Here is a 20563-nt window from a genome sequence, read left to right as displayed (position 1 = left end):
TGGGGGAAAATGGTCCGAAACAGCTGTACACACTCACACTTTTCTTCAACCGCTTAGTCCAATTAAGGGTTGCAGGGGGCTGGAGCCTATCCCAGCAGTCAAGAGAGCGCGAGGCATGGTACCCCTGGCAGGACGCCAATCTGTCGCAGGGCCAACATACAGATAAACAAACACATTCACACCCGCACGCACACCTACAGACAATTTAAAGTTTCCAATCCACCTAACCTGTGTGTTTTTGGATGTGGGAGGAAGCCGGCGCACCCAGAGAGAACCCACGCAAACACGGGGAGAACACGCAACTCCACACAGAAAGGCCACAGGTGGAATCAAACCCATGACCTCTTCTCGCTGCGAAGGCAACAGTGCTAACCACTAAGCCACCGTGCTGCCCCCAAAACAGCTGTATTTCTGTATAAATCTGTTTGGCATTTTTTTCTCATATATTTTGTATAAGTTAGTGAGAAATAAACACTTCTACATCTAAAAACTTTTTTTTTGTAACCAGATAATACCAAAACATCTTATGTACATAGTAGGATGCTAACTGGTGATACAGGCATGTTACTGTGAAAGATGTCAGACAGAAAAAAAAAATCAAGGGAACTTTGGTTCAGTTAAGCGGTCAAGCTTGAAGGAAAAACTCATACCGTCCTTTATAATCTATCATAAAACATTATGCACAGTAACACCAAGTAACCACAACCTGGCCACGCCCCAGTAATGTCCATCGAGAGAAAAACACCAACTGCTTGTCACCCTCATTTATAGCTAATGCTACCTTATGCTCTTTTTGCTTGTTATTTGTTTATTTTTTCTCTCAGGATTCCAGCAGTAATTATATTTTATGCCTTCTTGTGTTATCCTCAGCAATTGTTGTTTCGGGTACATGTTTACTTTTATTGCCAAATTAAATCAAGCCAATTCAGCGCTGACAAGAAGCCTGCTGGTGCACGTCTCTGTGGACTGCTGTCCACAAATGAAATTTGACAGTTGCTGTCCATAGTGCTGAAACAAGGAATTATTTCTCCCTCCACCTCCTCAATCGAGCTTTGCTTCCAAGAGTGCGCCCGGCTTCACTTGCATACAGAATCAGTGGGAATAATGGTTCTGTGTAGATGGCAACAGATTTGCAATAGTATTGTGCTGTTCCCTTATTTGTCAAAGTCATTCTGTATTGCTGCACACAGATGGCATTTAATTACCAACTTGGCCCCACTCACTCATACACCCATAGCCAGTGACTCATCATCAGAATCTGTCTTATGGTTGTTTTAATGCCATCTGACTGTGCAGCTGACTGTGGATGCTCGTAGAGTAGTTAACATCTTTGACACACCCATTTCCAGCCCAGTCTCACACTATTTTTTAGTGATACCGTCACGAAATGAGCCACATTTTCGTGATGCAGTCAAGTTAATTTCACAGTTTCTAAGCCTACCCCTTCCCCTAACCCTAACCTCAACCATAACTCTACCCTTAACCCCCATAACGCCCCCCCTCCCCGCCTTGTCACCCCAAATTTCACGATGCCATCATGAATTTATTTTGTGATGCTGTCATGGAAATGTGACACATTTTGTGATGGCATCACAAACTAATAGATTAAATCACTCTTAGTGATGTCATCATGAACTGGCGTGAGATCAGCTTGTTCATTTCAGGGATTCATGGGTGCAACATGATAGCAAATTTGGGTTAATCTGCTGTGACTGAGGCATTACACACCAACACCACCCACTACATTTCATATATGGATTTGTGTAAAATTTATATCAGCAGTATTAAGCACAAATTGGTGGCCACGGGGTACGGGGTACTGTGTTAGCCATAGAAGCTTATGTTAATTCAGGCCAAAGTCATTTTATTAGCAAGAATTCAATCTAGAATAGAATACAGATTTATGCATTTTAAACCACTGGCTACAGTTGATGTTAAGTTCTGCCTGCATAAACACCTGAGCTACATCATGACAAACAATGAGGAACCATCAAGACAGAAAGCAAAACGGAATACGGATGAATTTAAGTTGTCATCAGGTTTCATTCACATTTTTCAACAGTTTGAAAATTCTGACAAAGCGCCAGCTACACGAATGAAGCTGGACAATGGTAAATGATGTCTCTGAAAATCACCATACGTAAGTCCAGATTTCTTGTTTCGTTTTGGTGTCCTTCGTTAGTGCCGTGTGACCAGAGCTTAAGATACCACAGTGATGTCATCAGATTAAAGGACTGGCACTTAAATGTATCTGAAAACTGTGGCTTCAGGCTTAACATTGTTCGATAACCCATTCACTTCATAATCTGCCCCTCTCAACTCAGGGCACATTTGGTCCAGCACTTGTTGATCAATATTTAATTTCTGTGTGTCTCAAAAGGATTATGACAATGGATTACAAGGGATTTGATAAGTCGTTACCCACCTCAACATTCCCATCATCATCCCTTCTGCCAAGTCATGTGGGATATATTTTATTTATAAAAGAGTGGCAGACAGGGTTTGAAGTCAAAGCTCTGACCTCATCATCCCCGACACCACACACTTCCATTTGCACACAGGGATCTTTGGGGAGTGACAGTCAAAGCCTGCAGGTGCATGCTGGGCCGTAAACCACCAGTGTGCAGAGCACCGACAGCCGGCATCAGCCTGCCTATCGGACCGCCTGATGTCTCAGAACATATTCTGAAATGTGAAGGAAAACATTAAAAGGGCCCTACTTTTCTCTCCTTCTTGGTTTCTATTTCAAACAGATGATGGTCCACCTCAGTGCATGTGTATTTTTTTAAGGCAGATAACAAGCAGTCTCTCAGTCTGCAATGTGCATCTCTGGGGATCCAAGATAAAGTGAAAGAATTGATTTCTGAGGCGAATAAACAAATAAACCATGAAGTCGAAAACTGACAGGTATCAAATGCAGGCTGGACTAGTGGATTTATCGAATATTAATTACATAATATATGAGAGGGCAGCTTTCAAACTATGACACACTGTTGAAATGGATTTAAAAATCACTACGTAGTATATGCCCTTTGACACCAGTCCTGTTTGTGAAGTTCATGGACACGATTTCAAGGTGCAGTCAGAGATTGGAAGGTGTCCAGTTTGGTGACCTCAGAATTTCATCTCTGCTTTATGTCGATGATGTAGCTCTGCTGGCTTCATCAGACAGTAACCTGTGATGTGCACTGGGCAGGTTTGAGGCCGAGTCTGAAGCGACTGGGATGAGGATCAGCATCTCCAAATTTGAGACCATGGTCCTCTGTAGGAAATGGGTAGATTGTCACCTGTGGGTTAGGTGAAACATTTTGCCTCAGTTGGAGAAGTTCAAGTATCTTGGGGTCTTGTTCACAAGTGGGAGTAAGTGGAGTGGGAGATCGATCGGTGGATTGGGGCTGCATCTGATGTTTTACGGATGCTGTTCAGGACAGTTGTTATGTGTCGACGCGGGTTGAGGAGCGGACCTGCGTCTGACGGAACCCAGCGCTAAAATAACCAGAAAGCGGTTCCAATAACAAAACAATTTATTTTTCCACCCTCTGGTGTATAACAAAGTGTATGAACAAAAGATGCGTCAGTCTGGTGGAGTGAAGGCTGGCACGCTCTCCAGAGCCTAAAAGGATCGAAGCCCGGCGCTTCTGGACTCACTTTACCGCCAAACACCCCCCAGGTGGACACGACAAACCGACACTCTGCGAAGGATAGAAAAGGTGAGGTAAGTCAGCAGCTACAACCAATATCCTTCAAAAGGCACACACTATCAGCAACACATTCAGGTCTGTATTTAAGCTTTATGTAAATGAGCAGCTTCTCACAACAGGTGGAGGATTACCACTCCGCACGCCACGGCAGTGAGAAGCGAGCTGCACAATTCTCATCAATCAATCAATCAATTTTTTATATAGCGCCAAATCACAACAAACAGTTGCCCCAAGGCGCTTTATATTGTAAGGCAAGGCCATACAATAATTATGTAAAACCCCAACGGTCAAAACGACCCCCTGTGAGCAAGCACTTGGCTACAGTGGGAAGGAAAAACTCCCTTTTAACAGGAAGAAACCTCCAGCAGAACCAGGCTCAGGGAGGGGCAGTCTTCTGCTGGGACTGGTTGGGGCTGAGGGAGAGAACCAGGAAAAAGACATGCTGTGGAGGGGAGCAGAGATCGATCACTAATGATTAAATGCAGAGTGGTGCATACAGAGCAAAAAGAGAAAGAACAGTGCATCATGGGAACCCCCCAGAGTCTACGTCTATAGCAGCATAACTAAGGTATGGTTCAGGGTCACCTGATCCAGCCCTAAACTAAAGCTTTAGCAAAAAGGAAAGTTTAAGCCTAATCTTAAGAGTAGAGAGGGTGTCTGTCTCCCTGATCTGAATTGGGAGCTGTTCCACAGAGAGGAGCCTGAAGCGAAGGCTCATGCCTCCCATTCTACTCTACAAACCCTAGACTACAAGTAAGCCTGCAGTCTGAGAGCGAGCGCTCTATTGGGGTGATATGGTACTCACGAGGTCCCTAAGATAAGATGGGACCTGATTATTCAAAACCTTATAAGTAAGAAGAAGAATTTTAAATTCTATTCTAGAATTAACAGGAAGCCAATGAAGAGAGGCCAATATGGGTGAGATATGCTCTCTCCTTCTAGTCCCCGTTAGTACTCTAGCTGCAGCATTTGAATTACCTGAAGGCTTTTTAGGGAACTTTTAGGACAACCTGATAATAATGAATTACAATAGTCCAGCCTAGAGGAAATAAATGCATGAATTAGTTTTTCAGCATCACTCTGAGACAAGACCTTTCTGATTTTAGAGATATTGCGTAAATGCAAAAAAGCAGTCCTACATATTTGTTTAATATGCGCTTTGAATGACATATCCTGATCAAAAATGACTCCAAGATTTCTCACAGTATTACTAGAGGTCAGGGTAATGCCATCCAGAGTAAGGATCTGGTTAGACACCATGTTTCAAAGATTTGTGGGGCCAAGTACAATAACATCAGTTTTATCTGAGTTTAAAAGCAGGAAATTAGAGGTCATCCATGTCTTTATGTCTGTAAGACAATCCTGCAGTTTAGCTAATTGGTGTGTGTCCTCTGGCTTCATGGATAGATAAAGCTGGGTATCATCTGCGTAACAATGAAAGTTTAAGCAATAGCGTCTAATAATACTGCCTAAGGGAAGCATGTATAAAGTGAATAAAATTGGTCCTAGCACAGAACCTTGTGGAACTCCATAATTAACTTTAGTCTGTGAAGAAGATTCCCCATTTACATGAACAAATTGTAATCTATTAGACAAATCATCACAATTCAAATCTACTGCGTAACAAAATACCAAGTTACTATCAACAATTAGTCAAACAATTAATCACCTCGGATGTGTGCTGACAGCATGTGTCCCTCACCCTTCTTCCTTCACAGGCACGATGTGTCAAACCCAGGCGTGGTCCTCAGCGTCTCACAAACGAACATCACAAGGTCGGGTTCCCGGCAATTCTGCTTGAATCACACATGGCTTAAATGCAGAACGCCATCTCATTATCTGCTTCAGCTGAAAGTCTTTAAGGTTGCATGTGAGCACCATCCACAGGTGCTGCACATAACGTTGATGAGGGTGAAGGACTCTTCTGCCAGCACCTTCTCCACAGACAAATCAGTTTTCATACCACCTGGAGAGCAAAGAAAAGAAAAGAACACCAAAATGTCCAGCCACACCCCCCCAACACACAACAGTACCCCCCCTTTAACAGGAAGCCTCCCGGCGACCGAACAGACCAGGTCCGAGAACAGCACCTCCCTCCGGGGTCCTCGTCAGGAAGCAGACAGCATAACGCTCCCAAGGTCCACCACAGACAGCAGGACAGGGCACCACAGCTGGAAGGCCGGCTGGCATCAACAAAAACCCCAAAACAGTCCCAGTACAATCCAACATACAAGGAAAAACATAAAACCCACCCAAAACCTCCCCAGGGGACCGTCCCATCCAACCCCGGGAAGAAAAGAAAAACTCCCAAATGCAAAAACCCAACACAGCCCCACAAACACAAAGAAACATAAATGCATAAAAGAAAAATAACAAACAACCCCCCCAGAACGACTTTCAGAGCCCAACACCCCCCCAGAAGGCCTTTACCGCCGGTTCCAGGAGGAATAGCCAGAACCGGAATCCCAAAAAGGTCCCCAGGTACACATGGAGCAAACGGCGCCCCCCAGAGGACCGTACCATCAAACCCCAGGAGGCACCCTCCCCACAACCCCGGAACCCCAGACCCGGCCACACTTGGCTAGTCGGCCCCACAAACCAATTCCCCCCAGAGGACCGTCCCATCAACCCTGGAGGTGGAACCCGGAAGGAAACAAACAAAATCAAAGTCCAACCCCCGGAGGACTACCCTAAACAACCCCGGGGGCAAATAAAACAACCGTTAAACCCTGTTACCTTCCCCGGCACCCCGAAAGACCCCAGGTCCCTCCCAGAGCCCCTCGGCGGCTCAATTTTGGCGAACGGCACAAAACATCAAGCCGGGGAAGGGAACAGGAAAAACTAACCCAGCCCCAACCCCTAGGCGCAGCGGAAAATCGGAAATACGTCCGGTGCCCCAACTCGACCATACCCCAGCCTCTCGGGAGGGGTGGAACTACCGAAATGGCGAACGGCAACAGATCGGCCCACCCCTCCGACTGAGGTATGTTCCCACTGCACCACACCCCGGCAGCACCAATGACGAACGGTACAAAGGCCCACCGAGGCTGGAGTGGAACCGGGCCCTAACCAAACCAAGAAAAACGCCCCTAACAACCCCCCCCCTAGGTGCAGAGGTCTTCTGAGAACGCTCAGCGTGACCAACCTGCACCACCCCACAACCCACAAGACGAACGGTCTTGGGGCAAGTGAGGTTGGGGTTAGGGAAGTAGGGAAATAAAAAACAACAAAACAAAACGACCCCAGACCCAAACAGAAAATACCTAAATACACATAAAAAAACAACGATCAAGTGAGTCCGCCTACTGCCTAACCGCCTATCGTTCACTCCACCAGACACGCCTCTGACGACATATCCAAACAAATTATAACCCCTATTCAAAGAAACAAAACATTAGCCCATACAAGTTTTTTTTTTTTTTTTTTTTTTGTGTGTATTATTTCGCCTGTCCCAGAACACCTGGAGATACGTCACCATTATTTTTCTTGACGCTTATATGTCGGGGCAATACAGCGGTCTCAGCTCGTCCGAGCTGCATGGGCTCGTCTGCAAGAGGAGCCAGAGGTCCCGTTGGAGGAGCCTCAGTGGGGCGAAGAAGAGGCGGCCCAGATCTGTGTCGGGGAAAGCCCCGAGACAAAAAAACCCGTTCTGATGGCCGCCCTCTTTCACGTCCACGCTCCTTCATCCGATCATCTAGACGAATCACCAACGATATTAGCTCATCTAAATCGTTTGGCTCGTCACGGACTGCCAGCTCGTCTTTTAATGACTCATTTAACCCATCTACAAACACTCCTCGTAAAGCTGCGGCGTTCCAACCTGACTGAGCAGAAAAAATCCGGACGTCCACGGAATACTCCACCGCACTCCGCCTCCCCTGCCTGAGATTCAGCAACCGTTGGGCAACGGTATTCGTTTTCACCGGATGGTCAAAAACCAGTCGGAACTCCCGGGAGAAATCCTTAAAGGATCCTAACAATGGCGAGTTGTTACTCCACAGCGCTGTGACCCAAGCTAAGGCATCACCTCGGAGCAAATTTGTCACATATGAAACACGGCTCCCATCAGAAGAGAAGGAAGCCGGTCGCTGAGCAAAAACCAGAGAACATTGCACAAGCTTCAACGTCTCCCGCATAAGGCTCCGGATGACAAATAATCGGTTCGGACGCCGAATCTCTGGGTGACGGAGTTATCTGCACCGGTATCGATGGTGCTGCAGCTGGAGCAGCAGGAAGCAGAACGGCTTGCGCTGCAAGCTCCATAACACGGGCGTCTGTTTGTTTAATTTGGTTTGCGAGATGCTGTAATTGCTCCCATATTTTCTCCAAGTGTTCTTGAACTCTTTCGGCGAAAGGAACCGCCTCTGCCCCTGGGTCCATTATGGAATGGCCGGGAACTACTGTTATGTGTCGACGCGGGTTGAGGAGCGGACCTGCGTCTGACGGAACCCAGTGCTAAAATAACCAGAAAGCGGTTCCAATAACAAAACAATTTATTTTTTTATATTTATACCCTCTGGTGTATAACAAAGTGTATGAACAAAAGATGCGTCAGTCTGGTGGAGTGAAGGCTGGCACGCTCTCCAGCGCCTAAAAGGATCGAAGCCCGGCGCTTCTGGACTCACTTTACCGCCAAACACCCCCCAGGTGGACATGACAAACCGACTCTCTGCGAAGGATAGAAAAGGTGAGGTAAGTCAGCAGCTACAACCAATATCCTTCAAAAGACACACACTATCAGCAACACATTCAGGTCTGTATTTAAGCTTTATGTAAATGAGCAGCTTCTCACAACAGGTGGAGGATTACCACTCCGCACGCCACGGCATTGAGAAGCGAGCTGCACAATTCTCATCACAATTCAAATCTACTGCGTAACAAAATACCAAGTTACTATCAACAATTAGTCAAACAATTAATCACCTCGGATGTGTGCTGACAGCATGTGTCCCTCACCCTTCTTCCTTCACAGGCACGATGTGTCAAACCCAGGCGCGGTCCTCAGTGTCTCACAAACGAACATCACAAGGTCGAGTTCCCGGCAATTCTGCTTGAATCACACATGGCTTAAATGCAGAACGCCATCTCATTATCTGCTTCAGCTGAAAGTCTTTAAGGTTGCATGTGAGCACCATCCACAGGTGCTGCACATAACGTTGATGAGGGTGAAGGACTCTTCAGCCAGCACCTTCTCCACAGACAAATCAGTTTTCATACCACCTGGAGAGCAAAGAAAAGAAAAGAACACCAAAATGTCCAGCCACACCCCCCCAACACACAACAACAGTTGTAGTACAGCATCACAGACAACTGTGAAAACAATTCTCTGTGCCTTCCACTGGCAACATGCACCATAATTCTTCACCAGTTTTCTAAAATATCATAGATGCAAAAAAAAATGGCTGAAATATATAATATATAATGTTATATGTTTGTATATTTGTTGTAATATGCATGTGTGCAAGCGCTGTGTGTCCTATTACTATTCAAAATAAATAAAGAATACTGAAAATATTGGTGTTTTGTGTTTTATTTTTGGTGCCATATGGTCTGAGATATTCAACCATAAACATGGGGAATTTAGCCTGATTTCATAGCTCAGAATTTGAATATTGATTTCTCTGTTGTCACATAGGCTTCCTCCATTCAGAGCCACATTAGCTTGTGTTTTGAAGTGCATGGAAAGAAAGAAATTGTTTATATTTGGAATTAGGTGTTTTTGTGTAGTTTCAGGTGTGAAGATGTGTGTTGTGTTGTGGTGTGTTGTGCATTCTGTGATTCACACTAATAGGGACGGACTCTGAGCCTGAAAAATCCACTGTTTACAGCCAGCACAGAGCAGCTAGCAGAATTAGCCTGTTTAGCTCCTTGCCCGCTTGGAAAAGAGCAAAGAGCTTGTTTCACAGTGTGTGATTTACGGTGTTGAAAATGTTGTTATGCAGGATTGTGCCATTTCTAAGTGTGGAGGGGACAATCTGTGAGGGACAGGCACTGAGCCTGAAAAGTCCACTGGTTACAGCTAGAGTGCCTTGACTAGAGAGAGTGGCGTCAACTCAGAACATGGCGCCATTTTGGTTCCAACTGCGCTCAACATTGATAAACCTTTAATGTTTTCAACATTTTAAAAATCATTTCACCACGTATAGCAACACCTCTAGGTACAGGTGCTATCAAAGAAATCTAAAAATAGTTAAGCTATCAAATTTACATAAATTTACAATTTATGATGATTTATTTAACTTAATTTAAAGCCTGATTCATGCTTCTGCGGCTTTGTAACTCCGTGTCATGCTAATGACGTGCGTGACAGTTTTAAAGTTCTGTGTTCTGGATTATGCTTTATGCTGGACTAATTTGACCCACCAACCTTTCTTTCTACAGTCATCACCTGCAAATTCAAAGGTAAGATGTACAATTTCCTCCTTACCGACTTCGTGCTGTAAATGTGCAGACTTTTCTGATCCATTTGTAATCAGCGTGCACACTGCAAATACTATTATAATATGATAGCAGATGAAGGAGTAAAAGCAAAAAAGTGTAAAATCACAGCCTGTTGTGTCTGATTTAACAGATGCACATCAGGCTTCAGGTCTGATTCTGAGCACGGTGTGAAAAAAATAAACGGTCGGACTTTTAATCACAGAAATGACTCAGGTCCTACTTTTCTCAAATCGGCAAGTGTCAGAATGCTGAACTTTAATTTGTACCTCTGTCACTGTGTACGTCCAGACTGCTTTGGGTTTTTAATGGAAATACATTGTCCGTTGTACAAAATCCGTTGTTATATATGGTGTTTATTACATGGAAAACAATACAAAAACTTTGTGACTTTTTTGTCCGGTGAGTGCGAATATCTGGTTTATACGGTGATGGTTTAGGTGAGTTTTACTGTACATGGGACTAGGGATGGGTATTGATAAGATTTTATCGATATCGATGCCATTATCGATTCTGCTTATCGATCCGATTCCTTATCGATACCTCTTGTGAATTTTGTACTAAAATTAGGCTTTACAGGTTTTCTATGTATTTCATTGAGTCTTAAAGTAAATAAATATTAGTCACTGTATCCTTGATCTCTAGACATAAATAAAAATAAACAAAATGGTGTTTCGCTTCGAAGTTATTAATTCCGACTGGACTCTCGTTCTAACTTGACTCGGCAGACAGCCGCGCAGCGTTTGGAGCTGTGTGAACAGAACGGAGGACGATTCTCGTTTCTTTCTCGCAACAAGACAGGAGTCCCAGTTAGTGACTTTAATCCGCACAAAAGTGACTCACGATTTCACATATTCAGGGATGAAAGTGGCGAGAAACAAAAAAAAGCTGAAATCCAAAATTACCCCCCAACACCACCTGCACGAAAATGTTTGAATTCTAGAAGCTCTGAAATGCAATATGGGACTATTCCAGACGATAAACTGGACTGAGTGCAACATCCATTTAGGTGATAAAAAAAAAAGAACTTTCCTTCAAATTCTTCTAGCTGGCAGATAGTTAGGAATAGGAAATCACTGAAGAAATTAACTCATTGAAAATATGGTTTGACCGAAACAAACTGTCATTAAACTTAAATAAGACAGGGATGAAATGGAGGTGTAAGAGTCACTAGGTGTTCACAGGAAACACTTACTTATTTCTGTATGTATGTATTTATTTATTTATGTATGTTCATTGTTAGTTGGTTTTATATTTTCTGTTGTGTTTTTATTCAGGTTGTTTTTGTCTCTTTCTCTAAAATTGTATATAATCATTAGATTAGTTATTATTACTATTATTGTTGTGCTTGCTATTATTAATATCTAAACAAAAATAAATTAAAAAATATTACAATTTGTAATATATTTGACTCTTTTACAACAACAAACGCTTGACAGCTGCAACTGCTTAATCAATCAATCAACTTTTTTCTTATATAGCGCCAAATCACAACAAACAGTTGCCCCAAGGCGCTCCATATTGTAAGGCAAGGCCATACAATAATTATGAAAAACCCCAACGGTCAAAACGACCCCCTATGAGCAAGCACTTGGCCACAGTGGGAAGGAAAAACTCCCTTTTAACAGGAAGAAACCTCCAGCAGAACCAGGCTCAGGGAGGGGCAGTCTTCTGCTGAGACTGGTTGGGGCTGAGGGAAAGAACCAGGAAAAAGACATGCCGAGAAGGGGGGCAGAGATCGATCACTAATGATTAAATGCAGAGTGATGCATACGGAGCAAAAAGAGAAAGAAACAGTGCATCATGGGAACCCCCCCACAGTCTACGTCTAAAGCAACATAACCAAGGGATGGTCCAGGGTCACCCGATCCAGCCCTAACTATAAGCCTTAGCGAAAAGGAAAGTTTTTAAGCCTAATCTTAAAAGTAGAGAGGGTATCTGTCTCCCTGATCTGAATTGGGAGCTGGTTCCACAGGAGAGGAGCCTGAAAGCTGAAGGCTCTGCCTCCCATTCTACTCTTACAAACCCTAGGAACTACAAGTAAGCCCGCAGTCTGAGAGCAAAGCGCTCTAATGGGGTAATATGGTACTACGAGGTCCCTAAGATAAGATGGGACCTGATTATTCAAAACCTTATAAGTAAGAAGAAGAATTTTAAATTCTATTCTAGAATTAACAGGAAGCCAATGAAGAGAGGCCAACACGGGTGAGATATGCTCTCTCCTGCTAGTCCCCGTCAGTACTCTAGCTGCAGCATTCTGAACCAACTGAAGGCTTTTTAGGGAACTTTTAGGACAACCTGATAATAATGAATTACAATAGTCCAGCCTAGAGGAAATAAATGCATGAATTAGTTTTTCAGCATCACTCTGAGACAAGACCTTTCTGATTTTAGAGATATTGCGTAAATGCAAAAGGCAGTCCTACATATTTGTTTAATATGCGCTTTGAATGACATATCCTGATCAAAAATGACTCCAAGATTTCTCACAGTATTACTAGAGATCAGGGAAATGCCATCCACAGTAACGATCTGGTTAGACACCATGCTTCTAAGATTTGTGGGGCCAAGTACAATAACTTCAGTTTTATCTGAGTTTAAAAGCAGGTAATTAGAGGTCATCCATGTCTTTATGTCTGTAAGACAATCCTGCAGTTTAGCTAATTGGTGTGTATCCTCTGGCTTCATGGATAGATAAAGCTGGGTATCATCTGCGTAACAATGAAAATTTAAGCAATACCGTCTAATAATACTGCCTAAGGGAAGCATGTATAAAGTGAATAAAATTGGTCCTAGCACAACCTAACAGTTAATGCTAACTTAACATTGAAAATGCCATAGACATGCTAACATGTTAGCATCGGTCACGTTTTTAAGTTATAAAATACATCTATCAACTGTTTCAGAAGACCATAACAGGTCGGTTTAACATAAAAAAGGTAAATAATACTCACAGCCATAAGCTCTTTAGGGTTTTAGCGGGGGAAAGCGGAAAAAAAAAATTAATAAACGATTCAATGATCGAAGCACTGCTTCGATCTGCGAATCACTGCTTCAATTGGTTCAAGGTTCAAAGCAAAGGCACGCTGCAGAAAAGTTGATTACAGACTCCAGGGCCTGTAATCAATGTAGAGAAATTATAATTTTCCTGACAAACACCCCCAAAAACAACGGCCATTCTGAAGGACCGATAAGGGAATTGTTAAATAAAAAGGTTATTGATGTCAGTGGATCGAACCATTTCTTAACAATACCCGAAAGGAACCGGTTCTCGATACCCATCCCTATATGAGACTGAACAATAAATTTACCTCTCAAAACTTTGACGATGAAGTCGCTTCCATCCCACACGGCTGACTTTATTTTCTCAAATTTTTCTTCTGTTCGGATCTGAAGGGAATCTGTACATCTTGAAGCCCTTGCTGTGTCTATTTGTGCCTCCAAATGCACAACAACCCAGCATTTTCAGCGAATAAATAAATAAAATAGCTGGATTTACATGCAGACACATTAACAGCGAAAGATATTTTGGAACCAAGATGGCAACATAAGTCATGTGACCGTTTTTTTTTGACTCATCATGTCTCCACTCTCTCAATTAAGTGAGTGGACATAAAGGCATCAAACGAATATCTGCCAAAGGCATTGGGCATGTAAAGGATTACGTAACAGCAAGAAAAAGACTGAAATTTTCTGCTGAAGAAATGCAGTCACAGAGGTGAATTCAGTCTTTTAATTTTGTTAGAGGCATTACGGTTAGCAATGTTATAGCACCCCATCATTAATTATCAACACTTATAATCTTCAGTTGTACTCTTTCATACACAGACAAGAAATCTTTTTGGTTGAAATGTTTAGCCTGGTTTGACATTTAGACATGTGTCAGTGTCAAAGTCGGATCCTGACGCGACCTCCCGAATGTTGCTCAAAATGGGTATGAATCTGTCTTGTATTTTCCAGACACAGTCTGGCTTATTTTATTTTTATCAGCTATGTCTGGGCGCACACAAGTTAAAGAGTTGCAGGGCTCTCACCAGGATTTTTTCACAGCATTGTGGGGAACTTAGCGGGGTGCACTTATTGTAGGAGGGTCCGGCAGCATCCCCTCAAGAAAATTTTGACATTTATAACCCTTTGAAACACTATTTCCTGCATTTTGAGGTGTTGCTAACTGGGATGTTGAATATGGTGCGACATGTCCTTTAAAAAAAGAAAGAAAAAAAAAATAACAGAAAAGCTATGCTGCTAAAAATCACAGCATAGGGGATCCAAATCACAGCATAGGGTTGAAAGAAAAGCTTTATAATCTGGTATAGAGTTTTTTTTTAATAATGTTGATTGGACTAGATATCCCCTTTAACTCAGCAACATGGGGTGTGCAGCCAGTACATTCTGAGTGCCGGTCCCAAGCCTGGATAAATGAGGAGGGTTGCATCAGGAAGGGCATCCGGGGTAAAACAAGCCAACCCAGCTATGCAGACTAAGAATCGAATTTCCATACCGGATCAGTCGTGGCCCGGGTTAACAACGTCCACCACCGGTGCTGTTGCCCAACAGGGTGCCGGTGGAAATTGGGCTACTGCTGGGCGAAGACAACGAAGAAGAGGAGGAGAATGTTTCCACAAACAGCGGGAGAAGAAGAAAACCAGAAGGGTGGAAATGAGAGTGGGGACTTTGAATGTTGGTAGTATGACTGGTAAAGGGAGAGAGCTGGCTGATATGATGGAGAGGAGAAAGGTAGACATATTGTGTGTGCAAAAGTCCAAGTGGAAGGGAAGTAAGAGCAGAAGCATTGGCGGTGGGTACGTTGTTGTACCATGGTGAGGACAGGAAGAGAAATGGTGTTGGGGTCATTTTAAAGGAAGAGTATCTTAAAAGTGTGTGGGAGGTTAAGCAAGTGTCTGACAGGGTGATGAATGTGAAGTTGGATATTGAAGGGGTGATGATGAATATCATCACTGCATATGCCCCACAGGTAGGTTGTGAGATGAAGGAGAAAGACGATTTCTGGAGTGTGTTAGATGAGGTGGTGGAGAGTGTGCCCAAGTATGAAAGAGTGGTGATAGGAGCGGACTTCAATGGGCATGTTGGTGAAGGGAACAGAGGTGATGAGGAAGTAATGGGTAGATATGGTATCAAGGATAGGAATGGGGAAGGACAGATGGTAGTTGATTTTGCAAAAAGGATGGAAATGGCTGTGGTGAATACCTACTTTAAGAAAAGGGAGGAGCACAGGGTAACATATAAGAGTGGAGGAAGGTGCACACAGGTGGACTACATTCTTTATAGGAGATGCAAGCTAAAAGAAATCAGAGACTGTAAGGTGGTGCCAGGAGAGAGTGTCGTTAGACAGCATAGGATGGTTGTTTGTGAGTTCAGTGAGAGCTCAACAAAGGATCAGACAGTGGAAGCTGAAGGAGGAAGACTGTTGTGTGAAATTTCGCGAGCAGGTGAGAGAAGCACTGGTTGGAGGGGAAGCAATTTTGGACAACTGGAAAAGTACTGCAGATGTGGTGAGGGAGACAGCTAGGACAGTACTGGGTATGACATCTGGACAGTGGAAGGAAGACAAGGAGACTTGGTGGTGGAATGAAGAGGTCCAGGAAAGCATAAGGAGAAAGAGGCTAGCGAAAAACTTTTGGGATAGTCGGAGAGATGAAGAAAGTAGACAGGAGTACAAGGAGATGCTGCGTAAGCCAAAAAGAGAAGTGGCAAAAGCGAAGGAAAAGGCATAATGTGAGCTGTACAAGAAGTTGAATAGTAAGGAAGGAGAAAAGCACTTGCACCGAATGGCTAGACAAAGGGACAGAGGTGGAAAGGATGTGCAGCATGTTAGGGTGGTAAAAGATGCACATAGTAATGTGCTGACAAGTGAGTGTGTGCTGAGAAGGTGGAGGGAATATTTTGAAGAGCTGATGAATAAAGAAAATGAGCGAGAGAAAAGGCTGGATGATGTAGTCAAAGTAAATCAGGAAGTACAAGAGATTAGTAAGGAAGAAGTGAGGGCTGCTATGAAGAGGATGAAGAGTGGAAAGGCAGTTGGTCCAGATGACATTCCAGTGGAGGCATGGAATGTCATCTGGACCAACTGCCAGTGGAGAAATGGCAGTAGAGTTTCTAACCAGATTGTTTAATAAAATCTTGGACAGTGAGAGGATGCCTGAGGAGTGGAGACGAAGTGTGCTGGTTCCTATTTTCAAGAACAAGGATGATGTGCAGAGCTGCAGTAACTACAGAGGCATAAAGGTGATCAGCCACAGCATGAAGCTATGGGAAAGAGTAATAGAAGCTAGGCTTAGAAAACAGGTGAAGATCTGGGAGCAGCAATATGGTTTCATGCTGAGAAAGAGCACTACAGATGCAATGTTTGCTCTCAGAATACTGTTGGAGAAGTACAGAGAAGGCCAGAAAGAGTTACATTGTGTGTTTGTGGACTTAGAAAAAGCTTATGATAGGGTGCCAAGAGAAGAGCTGTGCTATTGTATGAGGAAGTCTGGAGTGGCAGAAAAGTATGTTAGGGTAGTGCAGGACATGTACAAGAATAGTGTGACAGCGGTGAGATGCGCAGTCGGAATGACAGACTCATTCAAGGTGGAGGTGGGATTACACCAAGGATCAGCTCTGAGTCCTTTATTGTTTGCAGTGGTGATGGACAGGTTGACGGATGAGATCAGACAGGAGTCCCCATGGACTATGATGTTTGCAGATGACATTGTGATCTGTAGTGGGAGTAGAGAGCAAGAGTCTCGTCTGGAGAGGTGGAGATATGCTTTGGAGAGAAGGGGAATGAAAGTCAGTAGAAGCAAGACTGAGTACATGTGTGTGAATGGGAGGGAGCCCAGTGGAATAGTGCAAGTAGTGAAAGTGAAAGTAGATGAGTTTAAATATTTGGGGTCAACTGTTCAAAGTAATGGAGAGTGTGGTAAAGAGGTGAAGAAGAGAGTGCAGGCAGGGTGGAGTGGGTGGAGAAAGGTGGCAGGAGTGATTTGTGACCGAAGAATATCAGCAAGAGTGAAGGGGAAAGTTTACAAGACAGTAGTGAGACCAGCTATGTTGTACGGCTTAGAGACGGTGGCACTAACAAAAAGACAGGAGGCAGAGCTGGAGGTGGCAGAGCTGAAGATGTTGAGATTCTCTTTGGGAGTGACAAGAATGGACAAGATTAGGAATGAACATATCAGAGGGACAGCTCAGGTGGGACGGTCTGGAGACAAAGTCAGAGAGGCGAGATTGAGATGGTTTGGATATGTGCAGAGGAGGGACCCCGGGTATAAAGGGAGAAGGATGCTGAGGATGGAGCCACCAGGCAGGAGGAGAAGAGGGAGACCAAAGAGGAGGTTTATGGATGTGCTGAGGGAGGACATGCAGGTGGTTGGTGTGACAGAGGAAGATACAGAGGACAGGGTGAGATGGAAACGATTGATCTGCTGTACGGGAACAGCCAAAAGACAAAGAAGAAAGAAGAAGGACTACATATCTCCTTTAATGCCAAGTTTTCAAACTCGCAAAATACACACGGTATCACCATCTGCTAATTTTCCTTTTGACGTTGATAAATCGTGTTGTTTGTACAAACCTCAGCTACTTACATGTTCCCTCCTACAATTTTGTGTCAGGTGAACAAACCCTAAATCACTTATTCGTAGAGACAAATGCACTAAATTGACAATAATAAATGCATATTTGACAGATGCAATCCTCACTGCACATGGTTAGTAACTCGGCATGCAGGTATATGGTGCAATGGCATTTGCCCGTGTTTTTACCTTTTCACCTTTGTAAATCTGGTTCAGAATGTTGACATTATACACACATATCAGATTTATTCTGTGCATACAGACCTGAGATTCCTCTCTTCAGCCAGCGCGGTTCCTCCAGCACAATGAAGAAGTTTTCATGTTTTTCATATTCTTCATCATCAATTATCCTCACCTGGATAGTCTGACTGTACAGAGAGAGAGAGAGAGAGAGAGAGAGAGAGATAACAGATACATGAAGAAATACACAACCTGCACACAAAGCAAAGAAAGCCTCTATCAAACAAGTTATGCAGCGCTCAAAGGGTTCTACCATGTTAACTGGGTTAATGAACATCAATACGCGCGCACGCACACACGCACACAGTGTTGTCTTCTTTTCTTGTTGGTTGATCAGGACCAGCTGTGGAAATCAAATCAGACTGAGGTAGGACTCAGACAGGATACAGAATCAATAATAAATAACTCAGAAAATGTAGGACAAGAACAAAATAAATAAATATAATGAGGCAAATAGTATTTGATCCACTGTTGATTTTGCAAGTTTTCCCACCTACCAAGAATGAGAGGTCGTAATTTTTATAGGTACCTTCAACGTGAGAGACGAATCTAAAAAAAAATCATAAAATCACATTGTATGACTTTAAATAATTAATTTGCATTTTACTGCATGAAATAAGTCCTTGATCACCTACCAACTAGCAAGAATTCTGGCTTTCACAGACCTGTTCATTTTTCTTTAAGAAGCCCTCCTATTCTGCACTCTTTACCTGGAATGGAACATTCCATCTTTCACCTCATGAATAGTCGTACTATTGACTCATATGCACGGTGGTGGTTGGCTCTCACTGCGGTATTGTATCACTTCCTGTTCCGGAGCACAGCAGTGTTTTGCTGTATATGTTAGCTGTTTAATCTGCACAGTTAGATTGATCTAGTTACCTAGATAACGATTTGTTTCACAGTGTAATCTTCACGTGCATTAACTAAAGCACTCCCTCTGCTGAATCACCTCTAAATTATTTACACATTATTCACTTTGTGTGTTTTTAGGAATCCGCTAGCTTAGCGCAGCTACTAGCTCTTAGCCGGTTTAGCATGGTGGCTTCTCCTGTCTCTCCCACACTTTTCTGCTCTGGGTGTGAAATGTTTAGTTATTCCTCGGCCTCCTTTACCAGTAATGGTACTTGTAATAAGTGTAGCTTATTCGTAGCTTTGGAGGCCAGGCTGGGCGAATTGGAGACTTGGCTCCGCACCGTGGAAAATTCTACAGCTAGCCAGGCCCCTGTAGTCGGTGCGGACCAAGGTAGCTTAGCCGCCGTTAGTTTCCCTCTGGCAGATCCCGAGCAGCCGGGAAAGCAGGCCGACTGGTTGACTGTGAGGAGGAAGCGTAGCCCTAAACAGAAGCTCTGTTTGGAGAAATGTGAAGTTAGCGATACCAGCAACCATAGTCAATTATCTTCCGGGGGCCAGAGCAGGCGACATTGAAGGAAATTTGAAACTGCTGGCTAAGGCTAAGCGTAAATTTGGTAAGATTTTAATTCACGTCGGCAGTAATGACACCCGGTTACGCCAATCGGAGGTCACTAAAATTAACATTGAATCGGTGTGTAACTTTGCAAAAACAATGTCGGACTCTGTAGTTTTCTCTGGGCCCCTCCCCAATCGGACCGGGAGTGACATGTTTAGCCGCATGTTCTCCTTGAATTGCTGGCTGTCTGAGTGGTGTCCAAAAAATGAGTGGGCTTCATAGATAATTGGCAGAGCTTCTGGGAAAACCATGGTCTTGTTAGGAGAGACGGCAATCCATCCCACTTTGGATGGAGCAGCTCTCATTTCTAGAAATCTGGCCAATTTTCTTAAATCCTCCAAACCGTGACTATCCAGGGTTGGGACCAGGAAGCAGATTTGTAGTCTTACACACCTCTCTGCAGCTTCTCTCCCCCTGCCATCCCCTCATTACCCCATCCCCGTAGAGACGGTGCCTGCTCCCAGACCACCAATAACCAGCAAAATTCTATTTAAGCATAAAAATTCAAAAAGAAAAAATAATATAGCACCTTCAATTGCACCACAGACTAAAACAGTTAAATGTGGTCTATTAAACATTAGGTCTCTCTCTTCTAAGTCCCTGTTAGTAAATTATATAATAATTGATCAACATATTGATTTATTCTGCCTTACAGAAACCTGGTTACAGCAGATGAATATGTTAGTTTAAATGAGTCAACACCCAGAACGCTCGTAGCACGGGCCGAGGCGGAGGATTAGCAGCAATCTTCCATTCCAGCTTATTAATTAATCAAAAACCCAGACAGAGCTTTAATTCATTTGAAAGCTTGACTCTTAGTCTTGTCCATCCAAATTGGAAGTCCCAAAACCAGTTTTATTTGTTGTTATCTATCGTCCTCCTGGTCGTTACTGGAGTTTCTCTGTGAATTTTCAGACCTTTTGTCTGACTTAGTGGCGTTAGCTCAGATAGATAATTATAGTGGGCGATTTTAAACATCCACACAGATGCTGAGAATGACAAGCCTCAACACTGCATTTAAATCTATTATTAGACTCAATTGGCCTTTGCTCAAATGTAAATGAGTCCCCCCACCACTTTAATCATATCTTAGATCTTGTTCTGACTTATGGTATGGAAATTGAAGACTTAACAGT

General features: G+C 43.5%; 1 protein-coding gene across 1 annotated transcript in view; it reads right to left on the bottom strand.

The window, feature by feature from the left end:
* The window catches only part of LOC117508719 (sodium/calcium exchanger 2-like), a 554569-nt gene that overhangs the window by 110883 nt on the left and 423123 nt on the right, over positions 1 to 20563 (bottom strand). Inside the window, 1 exon segment of the mRNA XM_034168535.1 lies at positions 17981 to 18084. Within this exon segment, the coding sequence (XP_034024426.1) occupies positions 17981 to 18084 (104 nt within the window).

This window comes from Thalassophryne amazonica, chromosome 4 (assembly GCF_902500255.1).
Source record: "Thalassophryne amazonica chromosome 4, fThaAma1.1, whole genome shotgun sequence".
Taxonomy (NCBI): Eukaryota; Metazoa; Chordata; class Actinopteri; order Batrachoidiformes; family Batrachoididae; genus Thalassophryne; species Thalassophryne amazonica.
Note: the sequence above shows the minus strand (reverse complement) of the source record. Positions and strands in the feature narration are given on the sequence as shown.